General features: G+C 45.4%; 1 protein-coding gene across 1 annotated transcript in view; it reads right to left on the bottom strand.

The window, feature by feature from the left end:
• Nucleotides 1-17,993, bottom strand: part of SLC7A7 (solute carrier family 7 member 7) — a 32,219-nt gene extending 14,226 nt beyond the window's left edge. Inside the window, 1 exon segment of the mRNA XM_049768733.1 lies at nucleotides 17,495-17,993. Coding sequence (XP_049624690.1) covers nucleotides 17,495-17,993 — 499 coding nt within the window.
• Between the last annotated feature and the right edge of the window lie 1,607 nt (nucleotides 17,994-19,600).

The raw sequence follows: 19,600 nt of genomic DNA, 5'->3' as shown, positions 1-19,600 counted from the left end.
GACCCCAGGGATCCTTCCCTGTGGATCTTAATGCTGGGAACTGTGCAGGACCAGGAATCAAAACAAGGTGGCCATATGCAAGGCATGTTCCTTAACCTCTGTTCTGTCTCTCCAGCGTCTAACAGCTACTCCTTCAACTCTGCCCAAAATTTCTTTCCCATTACTTCCTTCCACCCAGCAGTCCCAAAACTGCCCTCTGTCCCACGCACAATCATGCTAAAGTCTCTTCCACATATTGGTCCTTCAACCATCAAAGTTTACTTCTATCCCCCCTCAAGTATCCTTAGAAGTGAAGACCCAGTTTCTCCACCCCTTCTCATGACAAATAAAGTTTCCCTGTCTCCCTCTTTGTCCTCAACTCTCTCCTCTGCATTGACTCCACTTGAACAGTCTCCTGGAAAGGTGAGAGAGAAACTTCCTGATACTCAGATTCCCTTTCCTGCCTAAATAAAAGCAACCCAGCACCCCCCCCTACACTCTTTGATAGAAACAGCCCAGCTCCACAACTGAACTCAAATAATGAGCAGCTAACTCTTCTCTGGTGGACCATATTACAGGTTGATAAATGGAATATTTTCAGAATGGAGTGGAATTGAGTCTCCCCCACATCCACCCATCTCCAGAAAACCCAGCAGTTCCCCATCCACTGCCACCATTTTCCTGGCCAAAAAAATGGTTTTAACTCCTCTACCAAGCTCCAAAAGAAAATAATGGCTGCCAATACTTCTCAGGTAGTCTGGTCTAGGCTGATACCTCTGGGGCCTTCTCAGAATAGGTGGGGGCAAATTTTCCTTACTGCATGAATCACAGCAGCACAGTGCCCACACCCTACACCCTCCCTCCAAAAGAAATGGCCCGGCTCCACAACTGAATCTTATCAAACAGCCAAGCCACAAAATTTGTTTCAGATCTATTGATACCAGTCTGCTTGTGATCACTCGATGCCTCTTAATTTCATATCAGTGTCAGTCCACAAATATCACAGGAAATCTGATGGGAAAAGTTACATAAAATCTATCAAGCTGGGCCCGAGTGATAATACAACAGTAGTAGCGTTCAATCCCCAGCATTCTCATATATAGTCCTGGGAGCCTACCATGGAGCAATTTCTGAGTGCAGAGACAGGAGATAACCCTGAGCGGTCTCTGGGTGTGGCCCAAAAAATAAAATCTACCTAGCTCAGTGAGCCTAAACAGTAACACAGAAGATTCAACTCACAGAAGACCAGTAAATCCTTAAACAGTAATTTTAATAATACCCTGGAGAAATATAGCAATTATTATCTAAATTGACCTTTGTTGGTCTAAGTTTTGATCATTCCACTTGCTTTTGTGTTATAACAAATTAATATGAAAGTAAATATGTCTCTACCAGGCTAGGGTGATGGGTGAGAAATTTGGGGACACTGGCAAAGGGAAGATCACACTGGTGGTAGAATTGATGTTTGAATATTAATGTCTGAAATGACTATATTATGAACAATTGATGAAAAATCACAGTTATAATTTTTTTAAAATATAATTTTTTGTAGTGTGGTTTTTTTGGGCCACACCCGTCTTGATGCTCAGGGGTTACTCCTGGCTAAGTGCTCAGAAATTGCCCCAGGCTTGGGGGGGGACCATATGGGACACCGGCGGGATCAAACCTCGGTCCTTTCCATTGGCTAGCACTTGCAAGGCAGGACACCTTACCTCTAGCGCCACCCTCGCCGGCCCCCTTAAAATATAATTTTAATTGACACTTGCAGGCTCCAGAGTCTCAGAAGGGGTTTTTATTTATTTTCTTTTTTTCTTTTTTGTTTTTGGGCCACACCCAACAATGCTCAGGTGTTTATTCCTGGCAGACTCAGAGGATACCTAAGGATCTAATCTGTGTCAGCCACTGCAAGGCAAATTCTCACACCACTGTAGTATTGCTCCAGTCACCTAGAGTCTCGGTTTTGAATGCACCACTAATAACAATTTCTTTTCTCCAACCTCCCAGCAATGCTCAGCTGGGCAATGCAAGAAAGATGGTCTGGTGTTCAGGTCCAGTGATACAAGAGTTGTTCAGAGGGGCCTAGTAACTAAGGGACAATCAAACTCAGAAACTGGGGCCCAAGAGACCAGCTCCAGAGGACTGAAATATATGCAGGAGGCCCAGGTTTAGTCCCCCTCTAGCAGAGCATAGTCTCATTGGGTACTGGAGCAATAGTACAGTGGTGAGGCACTTGCAGACTCCTGTTTAAACTACTGATTTATTGCACTAGGCACCATCAGAATTGCCTGACCCCTGCTGGGGAGCCATTGATTTGTCCAGTTTCTGTAGCCAGACATTGTAGGGATGAATGGGCCCTCACACATGCCTGATATGTATGCATTAGTGGTTCTGTTACCAGCAGTTTGCATACCGCATGTTGTTGGGCTCGTGTTTTGTGGCTGCGTTCTCACAGAGCTAGGCTTGTTCCAACAGCAAGGAAGAGGGGGAATGGCCAGTGAACTAAAGCAAACAGCCAGTCTAAGAAACTAAAAAAACCTTGACTCTCTGGGCCTCAGGAAAGGAACACAGTGCTGCTGGCACTACAATCTCTGCCTAGTGAAACCCATTTTCTATATCTTTTTTGTTTGTTTGTTTCTTTGTTTTTTTGTTTTTGGGCCACACCCTGGTGATGCTCAGGGGTTACTCCTGGCTGTATGCTCAGAAATAGCTCCTGGCAGGCACAGGGGACCATATGGGACCACCGGGATTCGAAACCAACCACCCTTTGGTCCTGGATCAGCTGCTTGCAAGGCAAACACCGCTGTGCTATCTCTCTGGGCCCCCCATTTCCTATTTCTGACCTAAGAACTATAAAAACATCAGTGCAACATCAGCAGGGCCCAGGACTAACTGATGGCAACCAGCATTAAACCAGGGTCCAAAACAGGCATCAGCAAGTGCCTTCACTGTTGTACTATTATTCCAGTGACCAGTAAAAATAACTATTTCAAGCAATTCACTGGATGGTTACTTGTTACAGCAGCAATTGGAGACTTGTAATGCTATGAAATTCTGCTCCTAACAAGGGAACTGATCATAACAAATGCTCATCGGAGTTGAGGTTCCCCTCACTACCAGATTTTTTCCCTCTGTGTGATGTGAAATCTTTATGAGGAAAGCAATGTGTACAGCCACAATTATATCTTTATTATTTCATTTATACTTATACCTTCTTATTCTCAGCACCATGCCACTTCCCTTAGAATAGCAATTGATTTCCATGCACTCTTACTATAAGGTGCTTTTAGGAAAATTTTCTAATAAAACCTAAAAGCTTCTGACACACAATGTTCTTCTTTCAAGTAGCAGGTATCTATTAGGCCCACTCTTTCTTATTTTCTCTCTTCCTTTCTTTTATTTCATTCCTTTTTCTCTTGCTCTTTTTGTTGTTGTTATTATGGGCTGTGGGGAGAAGCGTTAAAAACTAGTGGGGATGGGGCCTGAGCAATAGTGCAAGCAGTAAGGTGTCTGCCTTGCCCATGCTAGCCTAGGACAGAGCTCTGTTCGATCCCCTGGCATCCCATGTGGTCCCCAAGCCAGGAGCAATTTCTGAGTGCATAGCCAAGGTAACCCTTGAGCATCCGTGGGTGTGGCCCAAAAAGAAAAAAAGAATAAGAAAAAACTAGTGGGGCAGCCCGAAGAGATAGCACAGCAGTAGGTCATTTACCTTGCATGTGGTCAACCGGGGCCAGACCTAGTTCAATTCCTGGCATCCCATATGATCTCCCGAGCATGCCAGGAGCTAGGAGTCACCCCTGAGCACTACTGAGTGTGGCCCCAAAACAAAACAAACAAAATAAACACAAAAAACTACTGGTTTTTTGTTTGGGAGCCACATCTAGCAATGTTCAGAGTTTACTTCTGGCTCTGCACTTAAATATTACTCCTGGGGTGCTCAGGGAACCATATGAGATGCCAGGGGTTGAACCAGGGTTGGCCAAGTAGAAGCATCCTATCCACTGTACTATCACTCTGGCCCTGTTAGTGAGTTTTTGTTCTGTTTTGTTTTGTGATGCCAGGCAGGAATTAAACCCAGAGCCTCATGCATACAAGGTATTCCTATGCCACTGAGTTCTACTTTGGCCCCTATTCATTTTGTTTTATTTGGTGGTCACACCTAGAAGTGCTCAAGGACTGCTCCTGACTCTGTACTCAGGGAGCTCCCAGTGGTGCTCAAAGGACTCTAAGCATTATGACCCAGGGATCAATCCTGGGTCTCCTTCATGCAGAGTGCATTAAGCAATCTCTTCAGCCCTTCTTGTGCCCTTTCTACTTGAAGGGGCTTCGGTCTGTAATGAAAGGAGAAAGGCTTGTGCTTAGCTATAAGAAGAGAACCCATGTATCCAAGGATATAGTTCAGTAGTTGAGCACTTGCAGGAGGTTTGGATTTGAGTCCCAGCACTGACAGAAGCAAGTAGAAAATAATATTCTCAGGGCAGTTCTCAGGGATTTCTCCTGACTCTGTGCTCAAGGCTTATTCCTAGTGGGGCTTAGGGGATCTTATATGGTGCCAGGGATCAAGCCTGGTCGATTTCGTGCAAGGCAAATGCCCTGCCCACTGTACTATCACTCTAATCTCTTTCCAGTCAATCTTAATGTTTCTAGAAAATCCATCACTTTAGAACAAAACCTTGTCATATTCCAGATATGAAAACCCCCTCCCTGCAGTGATGTTTATTAGCATTATCACTTATAGATGAAGTTAAACTCATCACTGTCAATCTACTATCCTATTTTCTCCAAATGTGCTAAGCAATTTTCCACCCTATTCATCTTAGTCTCTACTGCTCTCAGCCTTCCAAAAATCCAGATTTATACCTATACCTGTGGCCTATTCTCTGTTTTCTGCCTGCAGTCTTTCAGTCTAAATCTCTATCCCTCTATTCCTCTCCAGGCCACCTTCTTAGGGCACTCAGCCTCATCCTTCGATTCTTCTTTCAAAGCCTTCAATTGACTAAGAGATGAAAATTCCACCTGCCACTCAGTTCATGACCTTGAATTTGGAAGTGATCAGTGACACCTGCTGAGGATATCTTTGTTGCTGGCCTCCACTCCACAGCCCCCACAAAGGGACAAACTGAAGCCATGTGACCATCCTCTTCCTCACATGTTGCTCAGATGGAGAACATGGCACTACATAAGGCTGTTTCACAGAGTCAGTTTGCGGGGGAAGTCATACCTCCTTAAAGGCATGCTCAGGCCTGCTAATACCCAATATCTCCAGAATATTCTACTGCTGATGTTTTTTCTCAGAACTAATTTCAACTCTCTGAAGAAATCTCCTATCTATTGCCTAAAGCTAGACATTTCAAGTTTTACCTCCTTTTCTGTTTGTTTGCATTATCCAATAAGGGTTTAAAGTATCTTAAAAATTGATTTTCACCCTGGCTTCCTTGAGTTTTTATTTCCTTCATACCTCCAAGGGGCTGTTATTTTTTCTCAGGAAGCAGATGGTTTTCTGACTCCTTTACATATTCATTTCACTTAGGCCTCGTGTGGGAGAACAGCCAGCAAGAAGCACAGCGAGCATAAACCCTGAAGTCACTGGATCAAATTCCTCCTGTTCCGTCTCCTGGAACACGTCCATACATCAGCCGCTTCAGCTGCACCAGGAAGTTCTGAGACCAAGCCCCCATCCTTCTCTGCTTGCTCAGAGCAGGCACTTGCTGGCCACTCAGAGCCTTTCTGCTCTACCTGCTGGGTCCACTTCACATCCTCAGACAAAGGACCCAGTAGGGGTGAGTGTTGGGATCATCTGTGAAGTGTTTGTCCCAGACTTGGGACCTCTTCCAGGAGTCCTGAGTCGAGATCTGAGGAGCAGTTTCCCAGAAATCAAAGAACCATACAAAATGGCCATGATTGGAACAAGCCTGAAGCCTCCCCTCTCTTCAGAGCCTCATTTGTCACCTGATAAGCTGATCTTACTAGTGCTGAGCTCAGGCCCTCTCCAAGCAGGAAGTCAGCGACTCTGGGTGAGGTGCGGCACTGCCACCTTTCCCAAACTCCGGAAATTCTTTGTAGTGTGACTGTTTGGCAGTATTCAGGGGCTACCCACAACTCAGTATTTGGAGCTGGCTCCCAGCAGTGCTCAGAGGAGCCTGTGCTGCCTGGAATCAAACCCAGGCGTCCTAAATGCTTTCATCTTATGCTCAGTTCTTTGAACTATCTCCCAGATCTCAAGCAGTTCTAAATGTGTTTTTACACTTTTTCCCTGTCTCTTTTTCTTTCTTCCTATCTCTTTTTTTTTCCTTGTTGTTGTTGTTGTTGTTGTTGTCTTGGTTTTTGGGTCACACCTGGCAGTGCTCAGGGGTTACTCCTGGCTCTACACTCAGAAATCGCTCCTGGCAGACTTGGATATGAGATGCTGGGATTCAAACCACTGTCCTTCTGCATGCAAGCAAACGCCCTTCCTCCATGCTACCTCTCTAGTCCCGTATCTCTCTCTTCTTAAGGCTCAGCAACTGGTAATTGCTGCCTCTGCCTCTATTCTTGCTCTCTGAAACCTATTCTTCTAACCAGTGATTCAAATTTATTTGGTGGGGGGGGGAGCAGTGAGGAAGTTTAAAGACCAGGAGAGTGAGACAAAGGGATAGTACAGCAGATAAGGTACTTGCCTTGCATGCATCCAACATAGGTTCTATCACTGGCACCCTATATGATTCCCCAAGCACCTCCCAGAGTGATTCCTAAATGCAGAGTCAGGAAAAAGCCCTGAGCAGCACTAGGTGTGACCCAAAAATAAAAACAGAAAAGGACCAAAAGAATTTTTATAAACCTCCTTCCTAGGTAACTAGGTATGGCCCAAAAATAAAAACAGAAAAGGACCAGAAGAATTTTTATAAACCTCCTTCCTAGATAACTCCAAAAGACAGCCAGGGTTATTCTGACCCTTCTCAAAGTGATTCCTTTGCTATTCTCTCCTCTGAGACAGCAAGAAAAAACAGAGAAAAGATTAAACTAAATGCATCCCTGAAGAAGCTGAAATTCCAAACCTCACTACTAGCTGCAGGGTGTCCCACTGACCCTTACCAGAAAGAGCCCAAAGCCCTTCTTGGCCTTGTTCCTACTTTTTGGGAGATTGCAGGGGACAACTCCTTCCAAACAATGGTTAAGGGGCCCACAGACCTCTCCCAGTGATACTCACCAAATGATTAATGCTCAAGCCCAGAGGAGCTGTGGCCATCAAGCCCCCCAACCTGATCCCTCTGGTGGTACTGGATTCCAAGTTCATAGCCTTGTATATACAAAACATCTACTCTAGCACACTGAGCTATCTCTCCCATCTCCTTTTCATGATTTAAAGTGGCTATTGGGGAAACCTGTTGGAGAAATGTGCCTTGCTTCCAAATCCAGATCAAAGAGAAAAAAAAATGAGCTGGGTGTGTGGGCTCTTGGTTAAGTCAGTGATGGGCCCAGAGCATTGGCACAGCGAGTAGGGAGCTTGCCTTGCATGTGGCCAACCAGGGTCTAATACCCTATATCCCATATGGTCCCCTGTGGAATTACAGGATTTGTCTGTATCTACTTCAATCTTCATGCATTGTTTCTCATTGGATCTTTGAATGCAGAGCCTTGGATAGGGGTGAAAATCAGATGTTCCACCTTCCAAGTGAGATATTTTTCCTCAGATAAAAGGCTTGATTGAATAGGATTAAAGGTCTCTTCCCTTTCATTTTCTGGAGCTCCAGGAAGTGTCTTGGATTGTCAGCCAGCTAATCAGAGCATCTGGTAATGTGGAAAACTTTTTCAAAACCTTTTCTCATTACATGTGCCTGTCTGTGAATTATTTTCCAGACCATCCTCTAACCCCAGACATGCGGCATGCCAGTGTTCCAGGGGGTGGAACCCAAGGGATTAATTCAATAGTCCCCCAAGATCACCAGGAGTAATTCCTGAAGTACAGAGCCAAGAGTAAGCCCTGAGCACACTAGGTGTGGCCCCAAAACAAAACAAACAAAAAGTCAGTGATACTGGTACCAGCAGAAGCTGCATGATCAAAGCTCTAGTGAGGCAAGACATTTATGACTGAAGCCCTCTGTGGACCACAGGCAATTCAATAGAGCTAAAGATGCACAATTAACCTCCCTTCTGCTTTTACTACTGGGGCCTCAGCCCTCATCACACTCCTGAGACAAAAAACACAAGGCAGAGACAGAGAGAGGACAAAGGCATGTGGCTACAGCCCTGGTTTAAATCCCAGCACTTCATTTGGTCTCCTAAACAGTGCACTGATCACAAAGGCATGATTTGCCACTGTATAGTCTGTTCTCAGGGGTCTCTGAGTATGTATGACTAGCACAGTAACCATAAAACTCAACCACAAGGGATAGGATATGACTAAATAGTGTAATGACATGCCTTACTTGAGTGAGGCCCTGAGGTTCAATCCCTGGCACATGTAGGGAACAGGAAGACTCCCAAGAAATGGGGCCAATTTGGGCAGATATATAGGTAAGAGTGGAAGAAATGGGCCAATTTGGGCAGATAAATAGGTAAGAGTGGAAATATATGGACCAAAGAGAAAGTGCAGGATTTAAGGTGCGTAAATGTGGTCAGCCAAAATTCAATACCCAGTACTGCATATGGTCCCCAGAGGACTACCAGAAGGGACCCCTGAGCACAGAACCAAGAGTAGCACCTAAGCACTGCCAGGTGTGGTGGAGGAAGGAAGGGAGGGAGGGAGGGAGGAAAGGAGGGAGGGAGGAAGGGAGGGAGGAAAGGAGGGAGGGAAGAAGGGAGGGAGGGAGGGAGGAAAGAAGGGAGGGAAGAAGGGAGGGAGGGAGGGAGGAGGAAGGAAGGAAGGGAGGGAGGGAGGGAGGGAGGGAGGGAGGGAGGGAGGGAGGGAGGGAGGGAGGGAGGGAGGGAGGGAGGAAGGGAGGGAGGGAGGGAGGAAGGAAGGAAGGAAGGAAGGAAGGAAGGAAGGAAGGAAGGAAGGAAGGAAGGAAGGAAGGAAGGAAGGAAGGAAGGAAGGTCTTGTTTCCAATGGGGTGGTGGAATGATGCCAGACAAGTGTAATGAGGAAACGAAGACATATTTTCCAAAAAATTGACTGAAGGCAAGGAAGATAGAAGTTTGAGAGAGGGCCCGGAGAGTTAGCACAGCGGCGTTTGCCTTGCAAGCAGCCGATCCAGGACCAAAGGTGGTTGGTTCAAATCCCGGTGTCCCATATGGTCCCCCATGCCTGCCAGGAGCTATTTCTGAGCAGACAGCCAGGAGTAAACCCTGAGCAACGCCGGGTGTGACCCAAAAACCAAAAAAAAAAAAAAAAAAGAAGTTTGAGAGAATAACTAAAGCTTAAGGAAAGGTCTATGAGAGAGATACATAAATCTTCCTTGGGGTGGTTTTGGACTATATTTCTGGAAAAGTTGGATGAAATAACCTTGTTTTATAAGAAGATCTGCTCTGTGGTAAGAAAGCTCAGATGCTCTGAATAAACATTTCTTTCCCTTGAACAGAGCAGAAAACCTATCCTTTTGGGAAGCTGCAAAGCATGGAATCAGGCAGGTCAAATTTATTATCCTAAAGATTCGTCATCTGTTAAATAGGGTCCCTACAGAGTGCTTTTATGAAGATAGGATCTATATCTCTACCATACTTTCATCCTTTTCTATTCAAGCACTGACAATTTCAAGAGAGTAAATACAGTTTCTGCTTGTGCCAAAGAGACTCACTGTCACTCTGTAGGCCTGGTCTGTCATTAATGTGGATGAACTATACCCCTAGATAGGCTAGTATTGCTAATAGACCTTGAAATCATTCAGCAGTTATTGCTTAGACAAGTTGCATGGATGAGTGATCACACACATGACTGATTTCACTGTCAGGGTAATCATGTGCTGACTAATCCTAAGACTAACCTCCATACACTCAATTCAGTGATCAGGGATCCTGGTATCTTTCCACATCTATATGCAACAGGTAGTCTCTTCATGAAGCAGCGGAAGTGCCAGGAATACAATAGCCCACTCCTGTCATTGTCTTCATGCACTTTCCAGTAAAGGTTGGGGAAAGGTCTGAAGTCTGAATTAGTTTGAATTAGCCTGAAACACAGTGAGTGCTCAGTACATACTGATACATGGATGAGTGAGTGAAGAACTCTCTGTGTGAAAAACTCTCTCTTTTTTTAATCCCCCCTTTCTTTCCTTCATATTATTGATGTTAATGCAAAAACAATACCAAGGGCTGCTCTCCAGGACTCACGTGTCTTAGAGTAACTTTTTGTTTAGTTTTAGGGCCATACCTTGAAGTGCTTAAGGCTGACTTCTGACTCTGCTCAGGAATCACTCTTGGTTGTGCTCAAGGTACCATATGTGGTTCCAGGAATTGAATTGGTTCAGCCACATGCAATGCAAGGACCCTACCACTGTATTCCAGTGCCTCATCTTAGAATAATTTATATCTCATGAGGCTGGAGCAGTGGCACAGGGGAGTCAGGATGGACCTCTGTTCAATCCCCCAGAATCCCATATGGTCCCCCAAGCCAGGAGCGATTTCTGAGTGCATAGACAGGAATAATCCCTGAAAGTCACCAGGTGTGGCCCAAAAACAAAAACAAAACTAAACAAAAGAATAACTTATATCTCAAAAGGAGTCCTAAGATAAACTATTCCTGCATCAAGAGGCTGAGACAGGTGTGGTGGGTGGAGGTCTAGCTCCACCATCTGCTCTCTCTTCAGAGAAGATGTGTTTTGGTCCACAAGAGCATCTTTCTCCTTCCTCTTTCCCTTCCTTCAAGTAGCACACACTGCCCTGCCTTCAGGTACCACATCCGCATACTAACCACATTGCTATAGAGTGGATAGGGTGCTCAGTCCTGAGCACCAACAAGTTGCAACAAGGTAAGTTGCTTGCCTTGCACATGGGCTGATCTGATTCAATCCCCACAACACATATGGTTAACTAAACCCTTTCAAGACTGACCCCTTAGCACAGAGCCAGGAGTAAGCCCAGAGCACTGTTGGATGTGACCCAAAAATTGAGAAGAGAGGGGAAGGGGAAGGAAGAATAGAGAAGAAAAGGGGAAAGAAAGGGAATGGAAGAGAGAAGGGGAAAAGGAAAGTAAAGAGAAAAGAAAGAAGAGAAAAGAAAACAAAAGAAAAAAAATGGGAGGTAGAGAAATTCTTCCAGATTAGTTCAGATGGATGTCTGATGAGGATCTATTTGTGTAGAGACAGGAATGGTGTGAAGGTACCAGCTCCAGAGCACCTGGAGAAAGTTTTCCCAGCAGAAGAAAGCATTAAGGATAAAACTTCCTGAATCAGGACCATAGCAGACAAGTTAGAGAAAGACAGGAAGAGCAGTAGAGCCAGGGTAGAATGTGACAGTCTGAGGACAGTCTGAGGCACCTCAAAGATGTCAGGGAGAGCAGATATAGTATGCTATGGTGAGTGGGGTCTCACCCATCCTGGGCCCCTGCACTCTCTCCGGAGTGCATGCTGGTATGACTTGCAGGATTAGCCAATATGCCTCCCAGCCCTTCCCAGCCAGTTAGAGACCAAGCACTGACTAGTCTTGGTTCTCTCTGTACCACACTGACAGTGCCTCTAGGCAGACGCTGTTCTCTCAGATCCATGATTTGGGATTTTGTTTTGGGCCATATCCAACAGTGGTCAGGGGACTATATATGGTGCCAGAATTCAAATCAAGGTCAAAGCTACATGTGAGGCAAATGCCTTATCCTCAGTGTTATGTCCCCAGGCCCTCAGCTCTGTATTTTATAGGACCAACAACATCCAGTAACTTTTTTCTCCAGTTGTCAGAACATTCTTCCTGCATTTTGATTCCATGCCCTGCTAATAGTTCCCTGATGACTCCTGCATTCCTGGAGACAGAAGCAATCATGAAAGAGGATGCTGGGAGAATGGACAGATGCCCTCTGCTCATTCAGAATGGCATAATCAGGGGCTGGAGCAATGGCACAGTGGTAGGGTGTTTGCCTTGCATGCAGCTAACCCAGGATGGACCGCAGTTCGATTCCCCAGCATCCCATATGGTCCCCTGAGCCAGGAGCAATTTCTGAGTGCATGGCCAGGATTAACCCCTGAGCGTCACTGGATGTGGCCCAAAATCCAAAAAAAGAATGGCATAATCAGGCTCAACATACTTGGGTATGCACTGCACCATCAGTCACTCATTACACACAAGATTTATGGTTAAGCATGTCTTGGTGAGTGGGAAAATGACTGACTTGGTCAGGCTGACACAAGGAATACACAGCTCAGTGGCAGCACAAGTCCTCTATACCCTCTCAAACCTCTCCCACTGGTCCAATTTCATAAGGAGCCCCCACAATCTCCCATCTGTCCCGACTTGAATTCCTAGCAGTATCTCAGAGAGCCCCTACACCACAACATTGACAAAGCCCATACATCTGTCTTGTAACTCTCTTTCCCTGCATCTGTGTCCAAGGCCCTATACAGTTCAGGCCGATGTTATACCTCATGGGAATTAGCCTTCAGCTCCCTAATCTGTCTTCCTGCTTTTCCAAAAACACTCCCTATGAGCATCAAGGTTCTTTTCTGCCAGCAACATCACTTCCCTACTTAAAATCAACAGTGTGCTCCTACTTTCAAGATAGTGCCTAGAAGGATGGAGAGAAAGTATAGGGGCTAGGGCCTTTGCCTTACATCTTTCCCACCCTGGTTCAACACACCAGCACCACACATGAACCCTCAGCACTGCCAGGGGACACTCCAGAGTACAAAGCCAGAAATAGCTTCTGAGCATCACTCAGTGGACCCCGTCTCTCTGTCACTGCCCCCCAAATGATAAAGTCTAGGGGCAGGAGATGGTTCAATGACTCAGCACCAGCCTTGCAAATTAAGGCAATAAGCCCCATTCCCAGTGCTGCTAATGCTCCAACTGACCTGAGCAGTCCCAGGTGCTATGTGCACCCGGCAACCCCGCAATCTGTGGACCCAAGATTTCCAGATACATCACAAGCCTCCTCAAATGAGGAGTTCAAGCTTCACAATTCAAAAAGTGCAACTGGCAATAAGCAACATTGAGGGGGAGGGAACCTAAACTCTAAGGTTAGGAGTGAGACATACAGCAAGCATGAAAAGCAGAATGAGCAAATCATAAATAAATGAGGGAGACCCCAGTGAGCTCATAAGCAAACACCACAACCTGATGCATGACCCCAGGGAGAACCACCATTAAATGTGCAACCCAGAGTATGCGAGCCTATGTGTGCAAGCTTGTGTATAACCCACAGTCAATGCAACATCAAGGAGAAGGAAAGGGGGAAATGCACATATTTTATTTAGTTTTATAACAATGATGATAATAAAGCCTAACCTGTTTAGACACTGACCCTCTACAATTCCCTGCAGGGACACTGATATGACTTTTAAAATGTATAGTATCATATCTTTAAATTTCTGGAAAACTTCATTTGTATGATGCTGTCATTCCTAAAAAGGTATACCCCAATTTAACAGACTGGACAAGAGCTTAATAAACCTTCTGCTATTGTATTAATGACTTCATTGGTGATACAATAATTTTCACAAATGAGCTTCCTATTGTACTTTTCCTTTTTTCCTTTCTTCGTTTCTCTTCTCTTCCTTTTTTTTTGTTTTCTTCAATACTTTGCTTTCACTTACCTGGAAAGTATTATGTATTATGTATTATGATAAACTATGTCAACTATGTGATGCATTTTCTTTAAATAAATATTTTTTTAAAAATAACCTCCTTGTCTGGCCTGGAGCTACATTTCCAGTCTCTACCTTATCACCCTTCTCCCACACCACATTCCAACCATACTAATCTGGAATTCTCTAAACATTCTGTGCTGGTTTTCCCCTCCACATCTTTTCACCTGCAGTTCCCTCAGGAGTATATCCTAGAAGACAGCTTTGGTAACTTTCCAAAATTCAGTTCAAAAATCTTCCTAAGGCCCCCCCACCCCACAAGAAGAAAAGTATCCTTTTGGGTTCTCAAGGGTCTCAACTCCTTGAGAAAGAGCCTGTCAGACAATTACCTGACAACATTCTATCTCCCTCTTGAACTACATATGCTCAGATGACTAATATTGTACTTGGTTTTTCTTTGTCTCCCAGCACTAAGTAGCACTTTAGCCCATAAATTTCCCTATGTGCTTGTGAACGCATGAAAGCTCTATATTAAGGCCCTTCTCTTGCTCAATCAGAAGATTTAGCCAAGTCCTGAGACTAAACAGAATGTCCTCACAAGTGTCAGCATCTGACTGTACAGGGTGCTTGTCAAACAATGGCAGAAGGACAAAACTCATGAATCATAGGAGCCTAAATCCTTACTATCTTGATTGCCCTTATGAACCTCTTCCAGATCTCAATGACCCTCTGAAGTTATTATAGATAGAGCAAGGTTCAAATACTACATATACAGCAAGACCTCACTTATCAAACCATGACTATTCCAAAGAAGACCAAGAAGCAGGAAGAAGGAAAAATGTAAAATCAGCCGAAGAGATAATAATTGGGGGAGGGGGGGAACGACACCCTGTGACACTCAGGAGTTACTCCTGGCTATGTGCTCAGAAATTGCTCCTGGCTTGGGGAACCATATGGGACGCCGGGGATCGAACCAGGTCCTTCCTGGATCTGCTGCATGCAAGGTAAATGCCCTACTGCTGCACTATTGCGTCAACCCAAGAAATGATCATTTTAAATGTAATGATTGGAGATTTCCACAGAATTGCTCTTCATTCTCACAGTAGCCTGAAAAAAAAATCAGTAGCACAGCTAAGGTCACAGAGCTACAGAACCCAGATTCTGGTGCTTTCTTCTTCACAGAATTGTCTTAGATACACATTATCAACCCATACACAAGTATCCTATCTGTGTCTTCCATTCACTTATGAGTTCCACAAACTAATCACAACTATCTGTTTGGCCTGCATCATACAGGATAAGCAGGTGCATAAGGGATTATTTTCATTGCTATCCCCACAAGCGAAGGAGAAATTAAAAAGATTTCAGGAGTGACCCTTGTCAGAGATGCCACAAATCAAACTCCAAAGTAATGGGGCTAGAGCAATGCTACAGCAGATAAAGTGCTGGTCTTGCAAGCAGCCTACCTCAATTCAATTCCTGGGACTCCAGGTGGTCCCCTGGACATTGCCAGGAGTGATCCCTGAGTGCAGAGCCAAGAGTAAGAACTCAGACCTAAGCGCCTCCAGGTGTAAATCCAGAAAAAAAGATATACCATTCTGAAGCTTCAAGGCACACCAGCAATGCTCAGGGCTTACTCCTGGCTCTCAGCTCAAAGATCACTCAAAGATGGAGGTTGAGGGACTATATATGTGGTGCTGGAGATTGAACCCAGCAGTCTCATACAAGGCAAATGCCCTACCTGTTATACTATCACTCCAGTTCCAATGGTGCTTAATGAAATTCAAGCACCCTCGAAGTTGTACTTCCTCTACACAAGTACTACTTTCCCCAGTAGTCCATCTACCAGATAATCTGCAAATGATGCAAGAGAAATAGAGAGAATATCTAAGGCCTCGGGGAAATACCAGCTTCTTGCAACATAGGGCAGTGCCTTCTGCGCCGCCCTAGCTGTTGCTGTGCACAACAAACATCCTCGAACACAGAGTGATATGGGCAAATGGACCAAGGGGGGCTGCACAGACAACCTAGGCTTCTCTGTGTGGCAGTGAGAGCAGCAAGGAGGCAGGAAGAAACAGAAAGGAAAATGGCTATGAGCTGGGGTGCAGCTCATCAGCTGAGCTCATACCTTGCATGTGGGAGGTCCTAACTTTGATTCTCAACAACATTTAAAAAAAAAGTGGTAGGAAAAAGCCTGACCAGAGAGAGGTAATCCAGCCAGTCACCACTGCCACTGCTGTTTTTTCAACAGCTGCCCCTCAAATTAGCAGCTTTTCTGCACTTCTGTACTTCTCCATGATCCTGGGATCTCAAGGCTGGAAGACCAGAGGCATCCAAAGGAAACCACCTTCTGAGCACTTCCAGCATCCAAAGCACAGATTTTGTGTGTTTTATTTATGAAATGGTGAAAAGGGAGCTAGAGAGATAACTCAACCCCCAGCACCTAGCTGGGTATGCCCCAGAAAGTGAAAAGAGCTACATGGAGAAAAGTTTCTCAGGGAGGGAGAGACAGAAAGAGCAGAGACAGAGAGAGAGAGAGACAGAGAGACAGAGACAGAGACAGAGACAGAGAGAGACAGAGAGAGACAGTGAGACAGAGAGTGAGACAGAGAGAGAGAGTACAAGTAGGACATTTGCCTTGCATGTGACAAACCTGGGTTCAATTCCAGATTTCCATTTGGTCCCCTGAGCACTGCCAGGAGTAATTCCTGAGTGCAGAGCCAGGAATAACCCATAAGCATTGCTGGGCATGGCACAAAATAAAATATTGATTAAAATAAATGGAGAAAAATTCCAAATGACATGAAATAACAAATTAATAATCTACACCAGAGCCCGGGGAAATAACACAGCGGCGTTTGTCTTGCAAGCAGCCGATCCAGGACCTAAGGTGGTTGGTTCGAATCCCGGTGTCCCATATGGTCCCCCGTGCCTGCCAGGAGCTATTTCTGAGCAGACAGCCAGGAGTAACCCCTGAGCACCGCCGGGTGTGGCCCAAAAAACAAACAAACAAAAAAAAATCTACACCAGTATTTTCCAACCACTGAGAAAAGATTCATCCTTTCTATTTCAAAAAGATCCCAGGGAAGTGACATCAGTGGAAAATAAGCCCCTTGCAGACATAAGGCTGTGAGTTCCATACCATTTGTGATCCCAGGATGGGGACAAAGTGTCTGATATCCAGCACATGGCACCATTGTCAGTGTGTGCAGACCCCATGAGCACTGACACCAAGTGTACCTCCTCTGGTCAGTAAAACAACAGCAAAGGACCTCTCCTTTGGGGGAAATATAATTTCTTTTTCAATATTAAGTTGAAAAGCTCTGGTCTAGTCCACCAAGGAAAAAACTCAACTGTTGCCGCATTAGGTCTAAGATTATACGACTGGGCAGGAGAAATAGTACATCGGGGAGGGTGCTTGCCTTGCTAGGTTCAGTCCCTGACACCTGGCCTGTCATAAGGTCCCCTGAGCACTGCCAAGAACCCCTAGTCCAGAGCCAGGAATATGTCCTGATCACAGCCGGGTATGCTCCAATCCCCAACACCCAAAGAGAAGCAAACTGTAGAATTATATGATGTTCATGTTTTGCAAAAAAATAAAAAAAAAAACTACATTCTTATAGAAGCAAAAGAAAACCAAGAAGAGTTCATAAGTGCTAATGGGGCTAATCCTGGGAAGTCAGCAGAAAGTCAATTGCTTTTTTAAAACTCTTTGGCATTTCTTGAGTTTTTCACACAACACACAATAACGTAGCAACCCCAGAGTGTGAGAGGCATTCCTTTCTACCATTTCCTTGCCCACCACTGCTGTTACCTGTTCTTTCATGTCAGCTTCTGCCCATCCTCCCACACCCCACTCCACTCACAGCCCCACTCACAGATACAGGCAGCAGCCAGCAGGCGGCCAGCAGCATAAGGGGCAAAGCAGGTCGGGAAGAGTGGCTGCACCATGTAGTTGGCAAAGGTGATGGCGATGATGGCCTGACTGGTGGGCTCGATGATGAGGAGAGAAGTCCAGAGGCGGATGAAGGCAAGAAGACCCCCGAAGGCTTCCAGAATGTAGGCATAGCTGGCCCCAGATTTCTTAATGGTGGTGCCAAGTTCTGCATAACAAAGGGCTCCAAAGACGGAGAAGATGCCCCCCAGGGCCCAGATGACCAGGGAGAGGCCAAAGGATGCGCTGTACATGAGGACACCCTTGGGAGACACGAAGATGCCAGAGCCAATCATGTTCCCCACGATCAGGCACACGCCGTTCAGCAACGAGATCTCCTTCTTCAATGCCACCTGCTCTGTTCCAGAGTTGGGGTCCTCTGGTGAAGGGGTGGGTTCCCCCTCCCGCTGAGGGGCCACCGCATACTTAGTGCTGTCAGTCATGGTGGAGGAAGAGCACAGCCGTCACCAGCTCTCTGGCATGGCCTCTAGGAAATAGAAAGAAAAATCCCTTAAGGCCTTGGTAATGCCCTGTGAGACCCTGTGCACCCCTTCTCTTCTACCCAACCTCTCATTAACAGTTCTGATTAGCTCCCAACAGCACCCAAGAGAAGCCCAGAATATGGTAGAACTGTACAGCACTTGCCTTACACACATGAGGCCTGGACTCAATCCCCCAAACAAGAGAAAAGAAAGAGAAAGGAAGGAAGGAAGGAAGGAAGGAAGGAAGGAGGGAGGGAGGGAGGAAGGCAGAGAGGGAGGGAGGGTGGGAGTGAGGGAGGGAGGGAGGGAGGAAGAGAGAGAAGGAGATAGAAAGGGAGAGAGGAGAGAAAGAAAGAAAGAAAGAAAAAAGAAAGAAAGAAAGAAAGAGAAAAAGAAATAAGAAAGAAGAAAGAAAGAAAGAAAGAAAGAAAGAAAGAAAGAAAGAGAAAAAGAAATAAGAAAGAAGAAAGAAAGAAAGAAAGAAAAGAAAGAAAGAAAGAAAGAGAAAGAAAGAAAGAACGAAAGAAAGAAAGAAAGAAAGAAAGAAAGAAAGAAAGAAAGAAAGAAAGAAAGAAAGAAAGAAGAAAGAAAGAAAGAAAGAAAGAAAGAAAGAAAGAAAGAAAGAAGAAAAAGAAAGAAAGAAGAAAGAAAGAAAGAAAGAGATGCATATCTGGGAAGAATTGTGAGATAATAATAGAGTTATCTATTGTGCCATTAGGGCCACAACTAGGGACAGGAAGGGGCTTGAAAAACTGGGAGTCAAGCCAAGACTTCACATATACAAGACACATGCCCTTTCACCACCTGAGCCACTTCTCCAGCCTTGCCAATTTGAATTTCCAAGGGAAAGTATTCATGCTGGGGCCAGAGAGATAGCAGAGCGATGGGTCATTTGCCTTACATACAGCCAACCCTGGACAGATGCAGGCTCGAACCCTGTCATCCCATATGGTTCCCCGAGTCTGCCAGGAGCAATTTCTGAGCGCAGAGCCAGGAGTAAGCCCTGAGAGCTGCTGGGTGTAGCCCAAAACAAACAAACGAAAAAAATGTATTCATGCCTCACTTAAAGAAAATTTGTTGGGGCCGGAGAGATAGTATGGAGGTAAGGCGTTTGCCTTTCATGCAGAAAGTCATTGGTTCAAATCCCGGCATCCCATATGGTCCCCCGAGCCTGCCAGGAGCGATTTCTGAGCGTGGAGCCAGGAGTAACCCCTGAGTGCTACCGGGTGTGACCCAAAAACAAAAACAAAAACAAAAAAGAAAAGAAAAGAAAACTTGTTTCTCATCTTTAGGTGTTGTCCACCTGGTTTGCAAGATAGAAAGTTCCTGTTTATCCCTGAATCTACTATGAGTAAAGGGAGGAAGACAATCTGGCTACTTTAGGAAAACTAGAGGGGTGTGAGGGGTGTGAGCCTTACTCACCCCAAAAAAGTCAGTCCAGCTTTCCTCCAGCTTCTCTCTCCTATCCCCTATGCTGCCCCAGTAGAAGCCATGCTTGTGGGTGGCTCATCTGTGGATACTCCTCAAAACAGTTCTCCTTCCTCCACACCCCAAATACTCTAGTTCTG

The sequence above is a fragment of the Suncus etruscus genome, chromosome 2 (assembly GCF_024139225.1).
Source record: "Suncus etruscus isolate mSunEtr1 chromosome 2, mSunEtr1.pri.cur, whole genome shotgun sequence".
In the NCBI taxonomy this organism is placed as follows: Eukaryota; Metazoa; Chordata; class Mammalia; order Eulipotyphla; family Soricidae; genus Suncus; species Suncus etruscus.
This window is presented reverse-complemented; position numbering and strand designations above follow the sequence as displayed.